At 38.4% G+C, this 24,165-nt stretch overlaps 1 protein-coding gene across 1 annotated transcript; it reads left to right on the forward strand.

Moving 5' to 3' along the window:
• The first annotated feature begins 155 nt into the window (after positions 1-155).
• CFAP418 (cilia and flagella associated protein 418) lies at positions 156-23,754 on the forward strand. Its single transcript, XM_028112429.2, has 6 exons — positions 156-355; positions 5,554-5,638; positions 8,620-8,684; positions 9,227-9,292; positions 17,889-17,984; positions 21,966-23,754. The coding sequence occupies exons 1-6, from the start codon at positions 201-203 to the stop codon at positions 22,117-22,119; spliced, it is 621 nt and encodes a 206-aa protein (XP_027968230.1). The 5' UTR covers positions 156-200; the 3' UTR covers positions 22,120-23,754.
• Positions 23,755-24,165: the final 411 nt, after the last annotated feature.

A 24,165-nucleotide genomic window follows, 5' to 3' on the forward strand; every position in this document is an offset into this window, starting at 1 on the left:
CGCGGACCTACGGCGTCCTTTTGCTCGAGCGCGTTAACCCCAAAGCCTCGCGGACGCCTGGGCCGTCTTGAGACGGCGAACGCATGCGCGGGCGCGGGCGCGGGCGCGGGCGCGGGCGCGCCCGGCGGGTCCTCGCGTTGCCCCTGGAAACCACCCGGCGCTGCCGCGACGGGAACGGGAGAAAGACGTAACGTTTCAAGATGGCGAAGGACTTGGACGAGCTCTTGGATGAGGTCGAGTCCAAATTTTGCAGACCCGACCCACCGAGACTGGGCATAGTGCAGCGGCCCAGAGGCTGCGGCGGCGGCATCCTCAGCAACGACCGGAACCGCGCCGAGGCGAAAGAGAATCTCAGGTTAACAGGCGGGAAGGGTGAGCTGTCCTGGTAAAGCCTGCTCCACGCCCTGAAGCCGCCCCCTGCCCACGATCTCCAGCTACTGTCCCTAATCGGGCCCAGATCCTCAGCTCCCCACCCCCGGGATGGCGCACACCTCAACTCCCTGTCCAGGAGGATTTGAGCATCTCTTACCAAGGCCCAATTCGGCAACCCGGGCAAGCCCCAGTGAGCTAGCCCCGCCCGTGAGAGCCCTCACCCAGACGGAACCCCGGGGGACCTAATGGAGGTGGGGAGAGTGAGGTGTAGCTTAGGGGCCCTCCCCTGAGCCCCGAGAGGGCCTCTCTGACCAGCTCTGTCAGCCTGAGCGGTTCTCATCCCAGCCCCCCCACCCCCGTGAGGTGTTCGTTCCCACAGAGAACCTCAGCCTATCGCCTCTGACCCAATTCCCCAGGCAGAATAATCCTTGGGCCGGTTGTTGGAGAAAACGATTCCGTTCTCTTCTGTGTCATCATTAGCTGCTGTGTTGTTGTTTTTTTTTTTAACTCAGAGAATTGAATAAGATTACATTTACGATAAATGGTTAATTATTGTGAACACTGTATTAATCCAACCACCTACCTTCTCCCTGTGGCCCTCAGTTAAGGTCCCAGGGAATCTCAGGCATCCAAACTGAAATTTGAGATTTTTTAAGTATTCTGGTTTTTGATCCAAAAAACTACCTCTCAAATTTGTTAATCTCTTTGATTCCGTATAATCATAAAAGGACTTCCTTTTTCCTCATTTTCTCCTCAATCCCAAAAGGTCAAAATTGTTGCATCAGAATGAATATTGTCCTTCAAAGTGATGACTTGGGAGCCTCTGCAGTAACTCTGTTGGAAATGTTTGTGAAATTACACAAAGGCAGCTTTGGAACAACCCAAGAAAGTCATTCTTGTCAATTTATGCCTGCATCTGTGGTTTGGTATTGTTTGGTCTTGGTGTTCCTGGGCATGATTTCCCGGAAGTATTTACCCAACAACATTGGTACCCAGTTTATCAGACTTAATCTCTAATGGCATTTGTTTATAAAAATTAACCCTTGGAAGATAAAAACATTGAGAAGATTCGGAAGTTCAGAAACAGAAGTTCTAAAAATTAGTTGAGTCCTGGGCAGCATTCTAAAAATCAAGTGTAGAGCCAACTAAAATGACTACTTTGAAGGGCTAATGCTTTCTTGACTGAATGTTTATGCAAATATCACTCTCATTAATTTGTATGTTATTGGCTTGTATGCTGGAGGTCCTTATGTACTCATTCCCAGTACATCCACTGTCCCCATCCCACAGCAGTGTTACTTTGCAATTTCTTTTGTTCTTTTTATTCATTACTTTCGGGATGGAGAGAATTTATCAGAGCCTTCCAAAGCCTGTTCATCTTAGAAGAACTAGTGTGCAGAGGGATAGGATGTCTTGGAGCAGGCTGCTCAAAATGGAAAGGGCTGCTAAGGTGGATCCTTTTCAAGAACAGGTCCTTTTATGCCTCTCTTCATAGCCAGTTATTGCACTACTGAAATCCATCCATAATGTTTCTGGCATCTCACCCCACCTTACTACATGAGATTTTTCAGTAATACATTTATAAAAGCTGTAGCAAACCAGTATGTTGTTATTCATGTGTTAAAACTTTTCATTTGGTAATGTAGTTGTAAATTATGCAAAAAAACAGCAGCAAGGGCCCTAAACCTAATACCCAAATACAATCCCTATATATAATGTCAAATATAAAAATTTTATCATGAGCCAAAATTGATACTTAAAAATTAAGAACGGATTTATATTATGAATTTATTAACAGGAGACTATCTGCCAATTGTATAGCAATGCAGCTGTTATCTCTTTCCCTTATAAGAGTTAAAATACTGAAGTTGTTTATTAAATGATAGGTCTGCAAATAATAAATGACCATGCAACATCTGGATACCAGGAACGACTGCTAATGTAAGAGATCAAAACATATACAAGTTGTTGAAGTGTTCAAAATGATAAAGAGAAGTACATGATTAGTTTAAAAAAATGCTGTGAGTTGAACTGCAATACGACTAAAGTGGTTCAGGATGATACAGATGGGAATATTTAGAGATAATATCATAACCTCCTAGATAATAGTTACAATAATAGCCAACATTTATTGAGTCCTTTCTATATGCTAAGTGCTTTGTATGTGTTATTTCATTTACTCTCCCCAACCCTATGACGTGAATCATATTATCCGCCTTTCACTGACCAAACTAAGACTTAGTAAAAGGGTTGCTTGCCCAAGGTCATATTTCTAAGTCTACCAGGATATTGTAGATCTAGATTTAAGCTTTTATATATACCTTTCACATTTAATTGCAGGTTTCAACTGTTTAATTTTTTTTGTTTAGAGTATACCTTTTATTTTTGACAAAAACTATATTTTTAACCAAGATTACAATAAAAGAAGCGAAGTTGAAGGAGAAACCAATAAATGTTTATTAACCTTTGGTAAAGGTTACTGTATTATAAGGACACCTGGCTGGCTTAGTTGGAAAAGCATGCTACTCTTGATCTCGAGGTCGTGAGTTTGAGCCCCATGTTTGGTGTAGAGATTACTAAAAAAATAAACTTTAAAAAAAGATTACTGTATTATAGCATCAAAAGATCAAAAGAGGGATGCCTGGGTGGCTCAGTCATTAAGCATCTGCCTTTGGCTCAGGTCATGATCCCAGGATCCTGGGATCGAGCCCGCATCAGGCCCTCTGCTTAGTGGGAAGCCTGCTTCTCCATCTCCTACTCCCCCTGCTTGTGTTCCCTCTCTTGCTGTCTCTCTCTCTCAGATAAATAAATAAAATCTTTTTTAAAAAGGATTAAAATAAAGTATTATACAGTCCTTGAAAATTTGTATGCAGGGGGCACCTGGGTGGCTTAGTTGTTAAGCATCTGCCTTCGGCTCAGGTCATGATCCCAGGGTCCTGGGATCGAGCCCACATCAGGCTCTCTGCTTAGCGGGAAGCCTGCTTCTCCCTCTCCCACTCCCTTTGCTTGTGTTCCCCTCTCACTATGTACCTCTCTGTCAAATAAATAAAATCTTGAAAAAATAAAATAAAATTTGTATGCGGTCTCATTGAAATGATGGCATTTCTACAATAAAGCATAGGCAGTTGTATGCATCATGAAATTGTGTAACAGACCAGAATCTTAATAAGTTTGGATCCCTAATAGTATTTATTGGTTTGATAAAGTTTGAGTGTATCTGATTCTTGAAATTGTGAAACTGCGTGAGGGACTAGAACCCAAACAGTATGTTGTGAAAACTAAAGGAGGGGAGAATTTCAAGAGGACAACTTAGCAACCTGCTGTCATAAAAGAAATTGGAGGAATTGGTACCTAACAGTGTCAGGTATTTCTGAAAGATTAAAGAGGATTGGAACTGAAAAGGGCCATTGAATTGAGTGATGTGGGCAGTATTGAACCTTTGAGAGAAGAGTTTTACTGTAGTTGAGGGATATAGAGGCCAGAGATAGAATATTACACCTGGAAGAAGTTAAAAATAGTTGTCTAGATCCCCTTTTTACATTTAAAATATCTGAGGTTGAGAGAGATTAAAGAGTTTAAAGTAGGTCAGTAGTTCTCAACCAGTGAGGATTTTACCACTCAAGGGGCATTTGGCAATGTCTTGGCATTTTTAATTGTCACAACCGGGGAAGGGTATGTATGCATGCTACTGGCATCTAGTGGGTAGAAGTTAGGGATACTGGAAAACATCGTACAATGCACAACAGCCCTACTTCTTTCCACCATACGCACACCAAAGAATGATGTGGCCCCAAATGTAAGTAGTGGTTGAGAAACCCTCATCCAGATCACCATCCAATACACTTGTAAGGAAGTAGATCGACTTCAGTAGTGAGTAAGAGGGGGCAGCTCAATAGAGTTTTTTGGAGTGTTTCCTTGAAGAGTAAGTCTTGTGCATACTTGAAAGTCAAGAGAACAAGCCAGTACTGGGTGGAAGACTTTTAAGGATAAAAGTTAGAGTGGGAGCAACTGAAGAGGCAAAGCCTGGAGGTAGATGGAATCAGACATTTGGTATTAAGCAGCACTATCTGGTTTTTCTTATATTGGGTTAATTACTCCAAGCAGTAACAGAGAAGGAGTATAATCCTAAAGAATTTTCAGAGTAAATACATTTCTAAAGTTAGAATCTGACTAAAAAACCTGTCTTCTAAAACATATTTTAATGGTCTAATGAAGTTATAAAGTTGATGTGAATCATCTGTAACATATAAACTCTAAAAAGAGTTCATCTTGTTTAGTGTTAGGTGTCTGGACTGCCCTAGATTCAATTCCAAGCCTCTCCTCCCACTAGTTGTATGACCTTGGGCAAGTTTCTGAATCTCTCAGTCCCTGCTTCTTCATCTATATTGTAAGTATTCAGTAAATGTTAGCTATTAAATAGAGGTTTTGTGGAGTAACAGTTTGTATCAATAATTCCGTGATGGCTTTCCCTGCACAAAATAGAAAGGTAGTTGAGATACTCTGCCAGGTGAATGTTGCTCTTTTTTTTTATATTGATCATTTGATTATATAACCTCCAGTTCCTGTAGTAAAAAGATACAATTATTTGACTTACAGTGGAACTGTTAGGGAGAAAATTAGAAAAGACTCATGAAAATTATATTTGTTTATAATTCTCAGGTTCTACTTATAATGGTACATATTTTTGTGTTCTTTAAATAAGTCCATAATTTAGAAAGCGCATGCCCAGCTTTCTCTTGAATATAACGTATAGCTTTAAATGTCTTTTTTTTTTTAAGATTTTATTTATTTATTTGACAGAGAGAGACAGCTAGAGAGGGAATACAAGCAGGGGGAGCGGGAGAGAGAGAAGCAGGCTCCTGGCTGGGCAGGGGGCCGGATGTGAGGCTCAATCCCAGGACCCTGGGATCTTGACCTGAGCCGAAGGCAGACACTTAAAGACTGAGCCACCCAGGTGCCCCCTTAAATGTCATATTTTAAGTGTGAAATAGTAACATACATATGTGAATTTGTACCTGATAAACTACATCTTTGTCTCAACAGTCTTCAACTATGTCTGTCCATAGAGGGAAAAAAATTAACATCACATTTATCCTTCTGTTATCAACTGTAATAATAGACTATTTAAGCAAAATTCTGATACTGACTTTATCTGTACTTAAGCAGCTGTTTTGTTTTCAGATCAGAAACATTTGAGAAAGAAGATGATCTTGACAGTCTTATTAATGAAATATTTGAAGAACCCAACTTTGACAAAAAACCCTTTGTAAGTTAAGTATTATGAATGTGCAGTAATTCTTTCATTATTTCAAAACAAGTTTAAAATAGTCTGAAAATGTATAGAATACACAAGTATCTAGTCCTTTGAATTCTGAAAAATACAGTTGTTTTAAGGGAATTATTCCACTTAAGAGTTATAGAAGAAATAAAATATTAAAAACTCTCATGTGTTTTGCTGTTTGTTTCTTAGCAAGAATGAAAAATTAGAAAAGCTGTTAGAGCAGAAGTCAGCTCACAGATGAAGTTGGTTATTTTATTTGTATATTCTAAGAACACTTCAAAAAACCAAAAACAGCTTTTATTATAGGAATGTGCTTGATATCTCAGATGCAATGCCATTGCTGTTACCCATGAACCAGTGAGTAAATTGTTAGTATTTTAATGTTTAAATGCTTTTGTATCTATCAACTTTATAAAAAGCTATTAAAACAGTGTAACAGCCAACTGTATATTTACTGGCTATAGTGAACATATCTTAATGTTTTGTCATATTTGCTTCTCTGGATTTTTCTTTTAAAGAAATAGAAATTATAGCTATAGTTTCAGAACTCTCCAAATCCTACTCTACTGCCTTCATTCACAGAGGTCACCTGTCCTTTCCATCCATACTTTTATATTTTAATTATACTTGTACAATCATAAACCATTTTAACTGACAATAGCCCATTATGTGACTTGCCCCAGTTTATCCACTTCCCTGGTAATAAACATTTAGATTGTACCCAGTTGTTGCTTTTTATTTTTTTTTTAAGATTTTATTTATTTATTTGACAGAGAGCACAAACAGGGAGAGTGGCAGGCAGAGGGAGAGGGAGAAGCAGACTCCCCACAGAGCAAGGGAGGCCCCAATGCGGGACTCGATGCGGGACTCGATCCGAGGACCCCGGGATCATGACCTGAGCAAAAGGCAGTCGCTTAACCAACTGAGCCACCTAGATGCCCCCTAGTTGTTGCTTTTAAAAACTGTTTCATCGGATATTTTCACGTCTTCTTTTACCTACATAGAGGAGTTTCTCTAGGATGTGCAAACCTAGGGGAGGAATTGCTAGGTCATTAAGTGTGGTTTATCTTCCACTTTTCTACCCATTGCCAGAATGTTTTCCAGAGTGACTATATCATTTCTATTCTTCGCACCATCAGTAGATGAAAATCTGTATACTTTAATTTTTACCAGTGTGGTACGTGTAAAACATATTTGTGAGATTTAAGAAGAGACCGAATGGAAGTCTATATTACAGAGACCACAAAGAAGAAAAAAAAATCTAAGAATAAATATAATACCAAAGAGGTTTTTTTTTTTAAAGGGGGAAGATTAAAGCTAGAAAGACTAAAAATCACTAGGCAGTGGTAGTGGTAAGGATATGGATATGAGCCACTTTTATTTTCGTCAACCAGACTAAAAATCAAATGACTGACACAGAGCTTAAGGTCTTTATTTCTCTAAATTTAACATTTTCAGTTCATAAGCAGATAGTAAATTAGTAAGCTGATGGCCTAGTTGATTAACACAACATAGTAATAATAGTGTTGAATGCTCTGCAAACAAGAATGCATCATAAATGCTAAATAGCAATGCTAATTTAGTTAATAGAGACGACTACATGATCTTGTTATTCATGGATCATCGGAACAATTTGTTATTAAGTACTACAGGGTGTGTATCTATATGTGAGGCACTATCTCTTTAGTTCAAGACATTTCAGAAGGAGAAGGAAATATTTCTCTGCTTTAGCTTTAACATACACTAGTTTGAAATAAGAATAACTCCTACAATCATGAAGAGGTAAACGTCTATGTACTTCTGTATGCTCCCTTTTTTTAGTTACTATATCCATTCTCCAGACTGCAAGGGAAAAAACAACCTAAATAAATTTCTGGAGAAGAGCAGGTCTGTTTCAAACATGGATTGGGTGAGGAAAAGAGATGTCTGTGAAGAGGTGTGCATGCCCACCTTGTCCAGACCAGATTATGCTCTTGAGAGTACTGCTTCCTCCCCCATCGCTCACACATTCATTCTGTTGAGTTTCTGAACTGCTCTCAGACCCACACAAGAAAGCCCAAGAATGACAACAAATGCCACAGTGTGCCAGCTTCAAGCCATAAGTGGATGGTACATGAACTACTTTTCTCAAAAAAAAGATGCACGTTATTTTTTCAGACATGCACCAAAAATTTTTCCAGTTCTGTTTAACATCAAGTAAGAAAGTTAAGAGAAATTGTAAAATGAAGTATTTTTGCCTCCATTAAATTTCCTCACCTACAAGGTAAAATGAAGGCATGTCTCTGCATAGTTTAAATTGCCTTTTCTCCAACTTCCTTTCCTTGGCGGTGGTCCTAGTATGTAGTTGGTTTATACTGTTTGGTACCATATACCAGTTAACACTTAATAAATGCTTACTAATGATGATGATGTTATGTAACCATGTAGGAACTACTGTGTAGTCGTGACTGGGTAGTTCAATTTCCTTGAATGTCTATTGGTTGATACCATTTTATTTGATCAAAATTAATATTCCTGAAGTTACCCAGGAGTTTGGTTAGTTTATTTTTAGTTCAGGTGAGTACCATTCACAGCCTTTAAAAATGAGTCTGAGATTTTTTTCCTCAATTGAATTTTTCCAGGATGAAGTTTTAAATAGCAGATCCTTCATATTAAATCACTGAACGTGGTATTAACTGAAGAGTTATAAAGTGACTCTAAATCTTAGCATGCTAATAATGGCAGTATATCAGTTTCCTAGACTAAAAGTTAGCCAACTAATTTACTAATTCCTCAGGGAGGTCTACTTCCCTTTTGCCTTTAAAAGGTTTTGATCATTGTTTTTATTTCAGAAACTTTAAAATGATACAGAATTTTTATTTAAGTCATTTAAAAAATATTCTTGTTATAAAATAAAGAATATTAGTTTTTATGTTAGAATTCTCTAAGTTACCCTTGGCCTTTTATTGTTTTATTTTTTTTAACAGAAATTAAAATCTAAATCTTCAGGTAACACATCTGTCAAAGCTTCCATTCAAGGCCTTGGTAAAAGGTAAGTTGAGATGGCTTTAGTGAATTACACACACTAGTGAGCAAACACCATGAGCAAAGCCTTATAGATTTTGTTACCATTTAAACAACAGTGACATTGAAAAACAGCACTGGTTGGCTTTCAGGAGAAAGACCAATAGCAATATCTTCAGTGTTCTTGTGGTCTGTGACCCCTTGGTGTAAAAGAACTTGAAGATTATTGCTATTGTAAATAATTTTCTGCTGCATGAAAAAAAAATAAGTGTGAACAGTTTCTCAAAATTAATGTTCTGTTATATTCTTCAGTGTTTACTTTGTCCCTTATATTATTTGGCAAATGCATTTTTTTGGTGACTCATTTTAACTCCTTGAGTGTTCCTGAATGTATAGGTTATATCCAATAATGCAGGGATCTTGGAATAAATGCCTCTTCTTTGAAATAATTGGCCTGCTCAGGAAAATATACAATTTGATTACAAGAATATAGAGTCAATGAGGCCAAATTAACTTCTCATATTTTTCTGTTGTTGTAATTTTTTTCTTCCATCTATCAAACCTGTCTAGTTGCAGCCCAGTGTACCTCGGTGGAAGCACTGCTCCGTGTGGAATTGGAACAAGTACTTCACAGAGGTAGGATGTCAGAAATAGATTTTCTTGAGGCGCCTGGCCAGCTCAATTGGTTAAGTGTCCAACTTGATTTTCAGCTCAGGTCATGATCTCAGGGTTGTGAGATCTGAGCCCCATGGCAGGCTCCACTCTCAGCAGGGAGTCTGCTTGGGATTCTCTCTCTCCTCTCCCTCTGCCCCTCCCCCTGCTTGTGCGTGTGTGCATACACTCTCTTTCTCTCTCAATTAAATAAATCTTTTTAAAAAAAATAGATTATCTTTCTTATTAGGTTTTTTGCAGTTGATACCCTGTTGTTAAAATGTAGTTCTTGGCATCCATCTATGTCAAAATCAGAGGTGTATTTTATTAGCCAGTCTAAGAACACTGTACTGAAATGTTTGTTATTCTGGGCAATAGCTTTTGAAAGCTGTGATATTGGGTATGTGGTGTTCATTGTGTTGATGCCCATTTCTAAGCCGCACTTGAAATGCCTGGGTTACTCCAGTGCCAGCCTGCTTTCCACAGGACGCCAAGAGGGTGAGCTTCTGCCTTGCCATTTTTGCCTTCTGGGCAGTAGAAGCCAGTGGAGAAGACAGGCGAAGCAATGTGGCCATGCAGACACGTGATGCGTTACCCACCATCTTGGCCAGCATGAGAAAGCTGGGTCTTCAGTACCCAAAAAGTTCTCAAGCATAGTCGCTTGATTTTACGTATTTAAAATGCAGAAATCCTCCTTTCTTTGTCCCTTCCCCATCTCTTACACTCACTGTCTAACTCATCACCCCTTTCAGGGCAGTCTTGTGGTCACGATACCACCTACTCCATACTGCTAGCATATTCCATTATCATTGTCATAATGTGGGGAAATAGATTGGTTTTAAGCATATCTTTCTGTTGTCCTGATACTGTTGATTCTATTTTTGCAGAGGCCTATTTGCCTAGATTATTATATTTTGTCTAGTTATTTCTAAAACACTTTTTTATTTTGTTAATTTTTTAAGAAAGCGAAGAATGAGATACATGATTGCATGTTGACCATGTTTTAGGAGGAATAACGGTTCTATTGAATAATAGAAGTAGGATCTAAAAAGACACCGTTGGAGGGTTGTGGTGGTGCTGGCCCAGATCCTAGGACGCCTAGGAAGAAAGGCCATGGGACCAAAGGAAAGTTGAGAGTCTGGGGAAGCCTGTATCGGGAACACCGGGCAGCGGACAGGCTAACAGAAGCCCACTGGCGTGCTGCCTCCTGTAAGGGCTATAAGTAACAATTGACGGCCCTTGCATCATTGTGTGTTGAGGGCTAGCTATACAAAGAATCAGAGGCACAAACTGGCCCTTAGAGAAGAGTATAGTCAGGTTGCTGTCAATCCTGACTTAGCTGGGTAGAGTCACTGGGACTCGTCTCCATGTTTCCAGACCATACCCCCTCCAATCCCAGGTTCTTTCCAATCACCTAGGAACTACGCCAGTTTCCCTGTTACCATCCACTTCCTTCTCTCGCTTCACCCACATACAGCATGAAGGATAATATCCCTAACTTATTCTTCTGAGCACCCTCCCCTGTTCAGAGGGAAAATGAGAGTTGCTATTTGTCTCACATTAACTCTAGGGTTATTTGCTTTACCAAATTGTGTTCTTTCTCTTCTTGGTCCCTTCACCTCCGGTGAGAACCCAGGTCAGATAATTCACTTCCAACTAGAACATTTGTTATCCCCTACTTTCCACTTACATCTTTCTGCTTCTGAGTATTTTTACATTTATTCCCTGTCTGGAATGACCCTCCTCTCTAATGTGTGTCCTTACTGTCTTATCTGCTTATCTACAAATTTATTTTGTCATTCTGTTTGAGCTTCTTTTTTCTTTTCTTTTTATAATATTCATTGAATGTCCAGCATGTCCTAGGCCCTGCGCTAAATACTAGATACCAAAAATAAATAAATAAATGAATAAATAAAACCCTAGCCAGGAGAGGAAGTGGTAAAGAGGTGAAAGATGACACCCTAGAGCATGAACAGAAAGAGTTCTGATGGCAGAATGCCTGAGTTCAGATCTTTCATTGTGCCCCTCATGAGGAGATGTGAAGCCTTTAGAGAAGGGATGTATCTTCTGAAACTGGTTTCCTCACCCGTAAAAACTGAACACACTCCACGGAGATACTGGGAGGATTAAATGGAATAATACATTATAGTATTCCTGTGGTGCAAAAGACAGCGAACATAGTTTGAGTAATAGTTTGCAGTTATTCGTGTGTCTTTTCTCATCTGTCAGTGCTGCCTTCTCATTGTGTTCTCTTTCAGTGCCCAGAATCCTATATTCTCCTACTACTTTTCCATTTTATCTCAGGAAATATGTATCCGTGTTTACTTACACGGGTCTTCTAATTTTTAAAATGGTCTCAGGGCGCCTGGGTGGCTCAGTCAGTTAAGCATCCGACTCTTGATTTCTGCTTAGGTCATGATCTCAGGGTCGTGAGATTGAGCCCTGCATTGGGTTCCATGCTGGGCCAAGGAGCCTGCTTAAGATCTCTCCCTCTCCCTCTGCCCCCACCTTACATGCGCTCACTCTCTCTCAGTCTCTCTCTCAAAAAATAAAAATATAAATAAATAAAAATGGTCTCTAAGACAATCCATTCTGGTTTACTTTCAAAGAGTAAATATTTCATGAGGATTTTCCTTTATATAGTATTTTTACATGTACTTTGATTTGGTTCTAGTACAGAAGAATCTTGGTCCAGATGGAATTTAAGTGGACAAAAGAATGGCCTGTTTTTATTTTTTTTATTTTTTTTAAAGAATTTATTCATCGGAGACAGAGAGAGAGGCAGAGGGAGAAGCAGGCTCCCCACTGAGCAGGGAGCCCGACGCAGGACTCGATCCCAGGACCCTGGGATCATGACCTGAGCCGAAGGCAGACACTTAACCATCCGAGCCACCCAGGCGCCCAAAAATGACCTATTTTTATAGCTTGAGGATCCTTTCACACAATATTGATCCATGAGCATGCCAGTATCCATCAAACTCCTTCCTACTTTCTGCACAGCTACAAGACGAAAAAACACATACTGTTTGCATATATACGCATAGGTAAATGTGTATATTCACGGGTCTTTTCTTCCACCCCATTACAAAAATACCCTTATGGACCAACCTCTTCCTAACACAGATCTGCACCCACAGAAAGATAAGCTTATACTTGTTCACGTGCATGTAAAACATTTTATGTGTGAAGTACTTCATACTGTCCAGAGCACTTTTTTATATATGCTTATCAGTTTAGCTCCACAGGAAAAAAAAAAAACAAGATGCAAATAGAGCAAGACTTTTTTTTTTAAGATTTTATTTACTTATTTGATAGAGAGACACAGCGAGAGAGGGAATACAAGCAGGGGGTGTGGGAGAGGGAAAAGCAGGCCTCCCACTGAGCAGGGAGCCCAATGCGGGCCTCGATCCCAGGACCCTGGGATCATGACCTGAGCCGAAGGCAGACACTTAACAACTGAGCCACGCAGGTGCCCCTTGGAGCAAGACTTTTTAACCCCATTTTATAAATGAGGAAATTGAGACACTGGTGTTAAATTCACTGAACACATATTAATTAACCACCTGCTTGCTAGGTCCTACATAATACATAATGTGAAGGGAAAGTGCAGGGTATGATAAGCATAGATAACTAGCACCCCAGCTAATATGAAGGGCTAGAGAATGCTTTCCTAAGCAAATAACATTTAATCAGGTTACAGTATGAAAAATGAGTTAGCAAAGAGAGGAGACCATTAGAGCCAGAGGGCACACAGTGTTAGATGATCCCTGAGCTGGAGTAGCAGAGGGCAGGCAGATGAGCTGCAACATAGTGAGTGGGGGAAAGAATGGCTCTTGATGGGGCTGGAGAGGTAGTCAAGGCACATTTGGTTTGAGGTCCTGTAGTCCTCTGGAAGATTTTAGGAAAAGTGTGTCATATGCAGTGGAAGTCTTTAGTTGTTTTGGGGGGTTTTTTGGTTTTTGTTTTTCGCAGATGGGGTGACAATCGTATTTGTGTTTCTAAAGAAAGTCATTTTGGCTGCTGAATGGAAAATGGCTTGGAAGTTGGAGGGGCAAGACGGGAGAGGACACAGGGAGAACAGTCAGCAGATAGTAGTTACAGTGCTCCAGGAAAGAGACGGGGATGGTAGCTGTGACCTGAGTAGTGACAGTAGCTGTAGGGAAAAGGTGTCATATTTGTGCCATTTAGAATCTAGAATTGACAGAACTCAGTGTTTAAATGGCTATGGGAAGTAAACGAGAATGTTCTCAAGAATGACTTCCAAGTAATGTGCCTTGCCAAGATCACATAAGTTATTACAAACCAAGGACTCAAATATGTACTTTTTCCTGGTCCATTGTCCTTTCTAGTATACTAGTTTACAGAAGGCCATGTCATGTATGCAAGAGGGAAGAAATTTAGCTGTTTTTGCTATTGTGGTTACTGTTATTTTCCAACTGTCCAAACAGCAAGGCTTCCTAGGCCACTGTGTAGATCTGTGTAGATTTAACTGAGAACCAGAGTCTGGGCAGAAGACTATATTGGGCTGTATTTTGGGCATTCCCATCAGGAACACCTTAAAAATAGTAAAAAGTTGTCATGTATTAGCTGGACAAAAGGACAGAGCTGTTGGTGACACCTTTATATTTGTATTCCCTCCACATTTTGGAAGAAGAATCCTGACAATTTATCTTTCATTAGAATCATGCCTTTTTTAAGACATCCTCTTGTATGTGTATATTGTTATGGAAGAGAAATATATTTAAGCCCTGAAAATAAGCACTAATTTACATGCCCAGGCCATAAAGGAAATTGAGTCTCTTCTGCCTGTTTTCCATGTGTTTTATTTGTTTGATTTCTAGATAAAGCTCTGGTTTGGGAGTACTGCTGAATGATTTTAGAGTGTAAAGATTTGAGTCTTTTACCCAGTTGGTGGAAAGGAGAAAGAGTAGTAGCAGGAAGCATGGTGGCATTAATAAGGTATAGATAAAATCAAGGCATTATTTTCAAGCCAAATCGAATTTTACTCTCCTATTGTTTTAAACTACTTCTAAGACTGGATTATTCCATAGACTGCCACTAATTATGATCCAATAGAGTGAATCGTAGCAGCAGAATGATTTCTTAGCTGCAAGTTAGTTTTATTTTTCTCACAGGGCAGTGTTTGTAGGAAAATGTGGTAGTGTGAATAGATTTGAATAAACTACTAAATTTTAAATTAAATTAAAAAGCTGTATTTAACATTACGGTTGAGATTTTACACATACACAACGTCAGGAAATTCTAAATTATAGTTCCCACAACAGCAGTAATTTAGCCAAATTGCACATATGTATTAAGGCATTAAAGTTAACACTCTGTGCAATCATGTAATAAACTACATATGCATAAGAAAGCAAGTTATGGCAGCTTTGGGAACCATCATTTTGCGTTTCCTGACTTATACATTCAAAATTCAAATTCAAATGTATACAAATGTAATCGTGTTGAATTGCCACATGTACAAATACAACTCTATAAATTGCTAACAGTTTGAAAGAAAATATGGAATTGTTTATGAAACTGGTATAGATTTTGAGTGCTTAGTTATTTTTATGATTAATAATAATCTTTAAAATAAAAAGCATTTATTTTCAAAGAAATTTTCAGGCCAAAAAATATTTGCAATTTTGAAGTTACCATATCTGAATTTTAGAGGGGAATACGTGGAAAAAAAATCTAATGATGGGGTTTTTTAATTATTTTTTATTGCAGAAGTATTGAATGCTTATTTTAAAAATAAAACAGTTTAAAAATGTATAAAGAAAAAGATAATAATCTTCTCTCTCCTCCATTCCCACTACCCCTGAGGCAGCCAGTGTTAACACTATAGTATGTAACCTTCCACATTTTTCCCCATGTTCTTACAAACTTACAAACATCTATACAGGAAATTTTTTTGGTTGTTTTTAACAAAAATAGGCTCCTACTATATATGTTAACTGTGTACCTTGCTTTGGACATCCCTCTAGGTCAGTAGATAAATCTAATTCTCTTTATTGACTACCTAATATTCCATATATATTGCATATTATTCAGTCTTTTCCCTTTATAGTAGGTATCCAAGTGGTATCCTGGTTTTTGCCACTTTAGCAATTTTGCAGTACAGTAAAAATTCTTGAGATAAATGGCTTGTAGACTGATGTTTTTGGGTTTTTTTTTAAGATTTTATTTATTTATTCATGCGAGACACAGAGAGAGAGAGAGACAGAAGGAGAAGCAGGCTCCCAAGGAGCAGGGAGCCCGATGTAGGACTCGATCCCAGGACCCTGGGATTGTGACCTGAGCCGAAGGCAGACGCTTAACCATCTGAGCCACCTAGGCGCCCTGATGTTTTCATTTATATGTAATAGGTTCCCAAAAATGGGGTTGCTAGAGCAACAGCTAAGGATAATTTTAATTTTAAAATAGTGCTAAGGTTTTTCCCAAAAGGTTATAGGAATTCACATACCCACCAGGAATGTCTGAGAGTGCTAATTTTTGCTACCTTAATTGGTTAAAACATTTATTTTTTTTGTGATTGCTTTAAATTTAATTATGTTTTATTTTAACTAACAAACCCTGTGCCAGGCACTGTTACAAGCACTTTATCAATGTTAACTTATTAGTTCCGCCTAACAGTTCTATGAGGTGTATAAGTATTGTTACCCATTTTACAGATGGGGAAATTGAGTCACAGCAAAGTTATTTGACTATAGTTACACAGCTGGTAAATAGTGGAATACATTTGAACCTAGGCAACCTGTCTCCACAGTATGTGCTCTTAACTACTATTCTGTGATGCCTGTATTAGAGAGATCTAATATATTTTTAAGTTTTGTTGTTATTTGTAAGCACTCCTTGTATAGTGTAAGTATTTGATGTGTGTTGAAAACATTTTCTTCCACTCTATCACTGACTGATTATTTCTCTTTATTTTTGGTATCTTAAAATCTCTTACGGGGGCGGCTGGGTGGCTCAATTAAGCATCTGAATCTTCGTTTCAGCTCAGGTCATGATTTCATGGTTTGTGAAATTGAGCCCCACATCAGGCTCTGCGCTCAGTGGGGGGTCTGCCTGAAGGTTTTCTGCCCCTGCTACCCCTACATGTGCGCGTGCGCAGGTGCACACTCTCTCTAAAATAAATCTTTTTAAAAAAAATCCCTTCTTCCTTTTAATTTTTAGATAGTCAAATGTATATCTATATTGATTCTAGTTTTTAAATACTTCAGACAATGGAAGAAGTTTCTTCTTTTTAATGTAAATCACAATTATTATATAAATCAAATTGTTTGCAACAGCAGTTCATAAGTATTTCTATATATTGTTATTTTACTCCTAAATTTACTATGTAGCATATGAGTTTTGAGAATTGCATGGCATTTCATTTCCTCACATATTCAGTAAGGACCTGTTACGTGCTAAGTGTCATTCCAGTACTTCTACCCCTTTCTCCTGTATCATCAGTGTTTTGGTTTTCACTGCAGCTTTGCCATCAACATAAAAATATGCTTTTTTTTCCCTCCCTTCTTAAATATAATCTCTTCACCCCTGTTCTTAACCACCTCTCACTCCATTTAAAGAACCTGCTCAGATGTATGTACCTTCTCAGTGAGGCCTGTGCAGACTACTCTACCTAACGAATTGCAATCCACTCTTTCCCGATACTCCCAATTTTATTTACCCTACTTATCATTTCGAAAATTGGAAGCACTTTTCACCTTCTTTTTTTTAAAGATTTTATTTATTTGAGAGAGAGAGAGTGAGCACAAGGAGGGGGAGCAGCAGGCCGAGGGAGAGTAAGAAGCAGGCTCCCTGCTGAGCAGGGAGCCCCATGTGGGACTCAATCCCAGGACCCTGGGATCATGACCTGAGCCAAAGGCAGACGCTTAACCGACTGAGCCACCCAGGTGCCCCACTTTTCACCTTCTAACAAACTATATAATTTAGTTATTATGAGGATTATTTCTTCTCATTAGAATACAAGCTCCGTGAGGACAGAAACTCACCAGCACATAGTATGCTTTCAGGAAATATCTTTTAAGTGAGTGAATGACTGCATTAATGCCGTATACTGGGGAAGCAGAAGCAAATAAGATACTGTCCCAATATTTAAGTAGCTTATGCAGAAAGTTTGATTTCCATATGATGTGGCAAATTTTGTGATAGAGGGACCCCTGAAATTTTCAGTAGGAAGGGAAGCAACTTAAAGAAGTTATGTTAAGTGAAGATCTCCCTCAGACCCAATTTGAAAACCATTGAACTAAAAGATCTGCCCATCCCTTTGTTTTATATCTATACGATATGCATGTGTGCATATGTGTATATATACATATCAGTGTGTAAAATAGGAAGCTTTATACAAAAACTTAACCTGGAAGTTTGTGCAGAAATTTAACCTGAAAATTTTTACCTAAAGATACATAATCCTTTCATACAAAAATGTTTAATCACATTAATCTTTACTTTTATGTCATTTATTCAGTAATCTGTAATATGTGGTGTATCCTATGAATAAATCACCAGATTTCCATATTGAAACATACCAGCAGTCTTTAATGCACTGTTGTTTTTCTCTGAACAGAGCATGTGATCATCTGCGCTGTACAGCATGTGATTTCTGGGTGGTGAGCTACGACGACTACATGTGGGATAAATCCTGCGATTATCTGTTTTTCAGGTATGTTTCCAAAGAACTTCACCCTGTGAAAAAACGTACCAAGCAATAACTTTGTATTTCTTACTTTGCTGTAATGTCTCTTGGTGGACTTGGCAAGATCTTGTGGCCTCCACCTCTTGCATATTTCTGTCGTCTCCTCTTCTCCATCTGTCTGCTGTCAGCCTGTGAGGATATGTGACTTCCGGACAGGAGTATAGTAATAGCCTGCTTGCTGATTTTTCTGCCTGCAGTCACTTCTTTTAGACCACCCTTTCCTTGCTGAGAATTAACGCATAACTCTGTGTGTGCCACGCTCTTGCCCAAAACTCTTCTGCATGTGGAGTCGTGTCCAGGTTCCTTAGTGCAGCATTCAAGACCCTTCACCATCCAGCCCCCATCTGTCACCCAGCGTGTCCTTCCGCAGTTTACTTTTTATTATGTTATGTTAATCACCATACAGTACATCATTAGTTTTGGATGTAGTGTTCCATGATTCATTGTTTGTGCATAACACCCAGTGCTCCACGCAGAACGTGCCCTCTTTAATACCCATCACCAGGCTGACCCATCCCCCACCCCCCCTCCCCTCTAGAACCCTCAGCTTGTTTCTCAGAGTCCACAGTCTCTCATGGTTCGTCCCCCCTCTGATTTCCCCCCTTCATTCATCGTCACAAGATTATAGCTGCATCCGAGTACTCAGTACTGCCGCCATTCCCTGTGATAATGCAGGCTCTTCCCTTCCTGGTGCAGCCTTCCCACCAACGCACCCTTTATTTACCTAAATCTGACCTGTCCCTAAGGGTACAGTTCATTGCACATCCTTCATGATTCCCTCACCCCTCCGTCAACGTGGAAGTAAATCCATCTTTTCCTATGTGTCCACAGCACTTCGTACCTATTCTAGCACTCCCTGGAATAGAAGATTGAAAATCTTCGGTTGGTATACATCTGCCTCCCTCCTTGGGGTCAGGGTAGTGTCTGACTCATGTTTTTGCAGTTTATACATTCTTATACACTTAAGCCATACCTAATGTTTTTAAGATATTGTAAGTTATAAAAATGTATCTTAATTATACATCACGTGGGGCACCTGGGTGGCTCAGTTGGTTAAGCATCTGACCCTTGATTTCAGCTCAGCTCTTGATCTCAGGGTCCTAAGTTCAAGCCCCGCCATTGGGCTCTGTGCTGGGCGTGGAGCCTGCTTAACAAACTAACTAACTAAATAAATAAATAAATAAATAAACAAATAAACAAATAAATAAATAAAATTAGGCTGTGAATTATACATTACATTTTCAAATAAAAATTAAGCACTAAAAATTAATCATGCATTTTTATCCCCCACCCCAAACCTGGGCCTAAACAAGAATTATATTTTCTGACACAAGTAATCAGAAGATATTCTATATCTCTCTAATAGATAAAGAAAAAGGTGAAAGTCTTTCTTCCACACCTCTTCTGGGAGCCATTCTCCTGTAAATCCATAGGCGTCTCCTCTACTTGAATTGTTTTTTAAATTCTTCCACATCAAACCACTTTGAAAATCTTACGAAAACTTTGAATCCTCTCTACACATACAGAAAAGTTCAAATACACAAATTCATGGAAAAATAACAATTTGAGAGGTTTCACATTTCCCTACCCAAATGAAGCCTAGTGCAGTCCCAAAATCCCTGATCAGGTTAGCCCACTTTTAATCCCAGAGTTGGAAAAGTTAACTTTTAATTTCAGGTCTGTGTTGCCATTTCTGACTTTTCTCAGTCCTCTGCTCTGGTTAATGTAATGAGTGGTCAGTAATCCCCCTATGTCACCGATATGAACCATCAATTTTTAAAAAACTAGTATAGTTTTCTATAGAATGCATGTAATGTCAATGCTGTAGTGAGCTCTCTGTGACTGTTGAAGGAGGTAAAATAGTGATGTATTCAGGGGAAAGCTAGGAAATGGAAGATTTTCACATCTGATAGCATGGCTGTGTGAATGAGGATGTGAGCTGCTGAAAGTAAAGGAGCAGGGAGAAGATGAAACACTTGAGGAGGGTGGGGAGTAATAACCGAAGGAAAGCACAAGTAGGTGGTCACCAAAGAAGGCAAGTCAAAAGACTTGCAGGGTGCCATTGATTGTCTGGCAGAACGTGGGGAGCCGGGCACCTGGGTGGCTCAGTCGTTAAGCGTCTGCCTTCAGCTCAGGTCATGATCCCAGGGTCCTGGGATCGAGTCCCACATCGGGCTCCCTGCTCCGTGGGAAGCCTGCTTCTCCCTCTTCCACTCCCCCTGCTTGTGTTCCTGCTCTCGCTGTGTCTCTCTCTGTCAAATAAATAAATAAAATCTTTTTAAAAAAAAAAGAACATGGGGAGCCATTTATTTTTAGTGGTATCAGTCTGCACTTTGGCTTGTTTTATTGTCCTTATCTTATAAATGAGGGAAATGTGTATCCTAACTTTGACAAGTTCTAGAATTTTCAAAAAGAAGTATAAGCTATACTTGATCATCCTGCCATAGTAGCTAAATAAGATGCTTTTATTTTCCTACTAAATCATTTTGTTTATGGAAAATTATTTTTCTAAGCTTTTAAGATATGTGCTTCCTAAAAGCAATTCGAAATGCATTAATTAGTTGCCTGACTATTCATGATTCCTACTCGTAAAATCTCTAAGGATTCGGTCAAGTATCAAATGTTAAATTTGTCATGATATATGGCAGATTGAATAAAGAACAATTTAGTATTCATTTTGTGGAGTTTTTTTCTTTCTGATAAAACTTAGATGATCCATCTCTTCCCCTGGTTTACTGAAATCAAACAGTTGGCCTGGAAAATCTCCTAGGTTTTGTTAGGTTCAAACCTAAATTATGTGGGGATTTTGTACAAACAGTACTGGAGTGTGGTGCCCATTGGCCACCAGAGGGCACTTTGTAGCCTGCCTTCTGTTGCAGTGACAGTACTTTGTGTCTCTTTTTTTAATATTCATACTGTATTTCATCATTTTACTTTGTATTTTTTCATCATTTCATTTTGGATTTTTCACTTTTTTTCCTGTCACAGAATAGTTACATAAATTCAGTACATGGATTATCATGAAAATCATAATTGATTTTCAGTTCATTAAACTTAAATTAACTTCTCTAGTCTTTTTTTATAGTAGCATCAAGTCAGATGGTTATCATTTTTTAGGATGGTCCTGCCCATTGATTTAATTTTTTTTTAAAGATTTTATTTATTTAATTGACAGAGAGAGAGAGAGACAGAGAGAGAGGGAACACAAGCAGGGGGAGTGGGAGAGGGAGAAGCAGGCCTCCCGCCGAGCAGGGAGCCCGATGCGGGGCTCCATCCCAGGACCCTGGGATCATGACCTGAGCCGAAGGCAGTCGCTTAACCAACAGAGACACCCAGGTGCCCCTGATTTAATTATTTTAATATTATTGACATTTAACGTAGGATAGACATTTATTCTGTTGCTAATAGTATATCTTGCCGATAAGTATATCATTGAAACAAATGAAAGATACAATATTAGTTCAACAAATAGAAATAACAGGCACTTTTTCTCTATTTAATGAAAAATGCTATAGTTAACCCATCAGAAGCCTGTTTATGCCTCTTATATGCCCTTCATTGGCCATATTGCGGGCTTTTAGAATATGGTATAGGTGAGTATCTGAGGTAGGAAATGTACCACCGTACCTTTCAGTCTCTTCTCATATTGTGTCATCTCTGATAGGACAAATCAATAATTCTTCATTCAGCCTTTTAGTTCATTGTGTTCTATTACGACAGCTTTAATAAACAGGCCTAGAGGATTGCCATTCAAAAGCACTAGATACCACGGAAACACCATCAGAAAGAACACAGAAGCCTATCTTCTGTTGTTTGGGTGAGAAGACCAAGGTTTTTTAGTGTTCAGATGTTGTAAAGATAGGAAAATAAAGCAATGAGAACTTTTTTTTTAAGTCATTCAGCTCTGAGCAAAGCCACTGTGCTAAAATCTTCATTTTTTATTAACAGGAACAACATGCCAGAGTTCCACAAATTAAGAACAAAGTTGGTAAAGAAGAAAGGAACACGGGCATATGCCTGCCAGTGTAGCTGGAGAACTATTGAAGATCTGACTGACCTTCAGACTGATCATCAGCTTCGTTGGGTTTGTGGTAAACATTAAGAATGCAGACTTTTCGTATTCAGACAAATGCATACAATGAGAGCAGTCTCCAGTAATCATCAACGTATTTAGATAAAGGTATGAAGCATTATCATGCCCTTTGGAAAAAGACAGGAAATTTCATTTAATGACTATATAGTATAGATTTTCAAAGACCTAATGGACTTGAGAAGATAATGTGCTTTAATATTTTGGAATTATCTCTTTTTGATATGTGGGCATTTCACTTAGTAAGTAAGGTAGCAAGTTATCCTAATTCTTTGCTAGCCTGTCTCCTGTTAAATGGAAGTTTTATTATGGAGTTTCATACAAATATATAGCCATTCATTAGCAACTGCAATATTAGTCACTGCTAATACTCTTAGCTAAATATTCCTCATTTACAATATTTAAAGGGGATAAAGCCAACCAGTGCAGAGAGGTCACTGGGAGGTGTATACAGCATCTCCTCTGGTCAGATCTATTGTTGCCAAAGATCAGAATTTAGACATGGCAGAAACCATGTGATCAGTGGCTAACTGAAGGATTTTGGGGAGCACAGGTTTGTTGTAAATGAAAACACTGCCTATGTTGACCTTACATCAGTAACTCCAAATGATATTATGTACAATAATGATAAGTATATATTCTAGTTTTAGCTTATTTCTTCTCCTTATGTTCATTTAGATATCAAAAGTTAGTTTGCTAGTTTAGTAAATATTCATTTATATATAAAAAAAATTGGTGTACCTATAATCATAAGGAAAAATCTTAATATGGATAGATCATTATTGGATTTTTTCCAAGTAGTTCTCTAGCCTTCAGTGCCTAAAATTCCATCAAGTGAACAGCAAGTAAAATATTTTCTCAGGCAGCCTATTAATTTTCTGGTAGGATCAGATTGACATGTTGATTGTTAGATGAGTGCATGAGAAAAAAAATAAAGCATAGTGGACGCAACAGGTAATCTGTTGTGCTCCTCCTTGACATCTCTGAGGCTGGAGGAACCCTACAATAGCAGCACATTCAGGAAATCAGTTACCTCAAAATTATCAGTTCCCAGCACCATGGAAAAATTCTGGGGGCTTTCCAATCTGCCATAAGCTCTTTATTGCTCGTGTCTAAGATATAGTTCAAATGTATGACACAAGGCATGCTGAAAGGGAGTAACTGAAGCAAAGCTGTGATTGCTTAGTCTTATGCTGAATCCATTCCAGTCACACCACTCAAATAAGAAGAAAGACTGGCCATTAAAATCCTTTTCCTAGCCGTGACACATTTGCTTACCTGTAAAACTGACTGTAGTAAGTCTAGCATTGCGACAAAACCCATAGTGAACTCACAGTGGCAGATGCTTACATTTTTGTATTGACAATGTTTACAGATTTTATCTTTGAATAAAAATTTTTTTACTCCCTAAAATTTTACCTCTGTGTAATTGTATGAGAAACAAGGGGATTTGATTGAGAAACCATAAGTCACATGGTGATGTTTTCTCTTTATTCAAATGAGCAAATTTACTAAATCATTAATTTGAAAATATGTTTTTCTCTTTTATTATTTCATTACTACCCTATATCTTGGATACATTACTCATGTTTGGCATTCCGTAACATAATTCCCCAGTGTCAGAAATGTACATATGAGTTCACATTTTTGTTAGCAATTTACTTTATAAGCTTTTTAATATGTACAAGTTTTAATCTAAAATGTAGAAAGAATATTATGTTTATATACAAGTGAATAAATTATTACCAGTGGAAATTTAAGCCAAAATGCAACTATTTTAGTAACAAAGCAGAAGAAAATCATAGTTTCTGATGAGCTATAATTTTAAAATGCAAAGTCTATAAAACTTTCAAGATGTTTTGCCTATTTGTTTTTAATATTTATAATAATTTTCTACTTTAGCAATTATCTATTTTTTGTCAAGCCAGGTAGCTCCTTTCTTTGAGCTGTATTATACTCCCAGACCCTTATCCTGCCTAGAAATGAATAAATAATAAATAGCTTTATTCTGTATTTAGTTACTTTTTTATTTTTATAGTAAAATATTCTTATGGGGAT

Source organism: Eumetopias jubatus, unplaced genomic scaffold (genome assembly GCF_037043125.1).
Source record: "Eumetopias jubatus isolate StellerSeaLion01/CBP00866 unplaced genomic scaffold, mEumJub1_p1.0 scaffold_4, whole genome shotgun sequence".
Taxonomy (NCBI): domain Eukaryota; kingdom Metazoa; phylum Chordata; class Mammalia; order Carnivora; family Otariidae; genus Eumetopias; species Eumetopias jubatus.

Excerpts from the sequence above, each read along its gene's own strand:
- CFAP418 (XM_028112429.2), top strand. The coding sequence starts at position 201 with ATGGCGAAGGACTTGGACGAGCTCTTGGATGAGGTCGAGTCCAAATTT. Across the intron at positions 9,293-17,888 it reads GGAACAAGTACTTCACAGAG|AGCATGTGATCATCTGCGCT; the intron begins GTAGGATGTCAG and ends TTCTCTGAACAG. Across the intron at positions 17,985-21,965 it reads TGCGATTATCTGTTTTTCAG|GAACAACATGCCAGAGTTCC; the intron begins GTATGTTTCCAA and ends TTTTATTAACAG.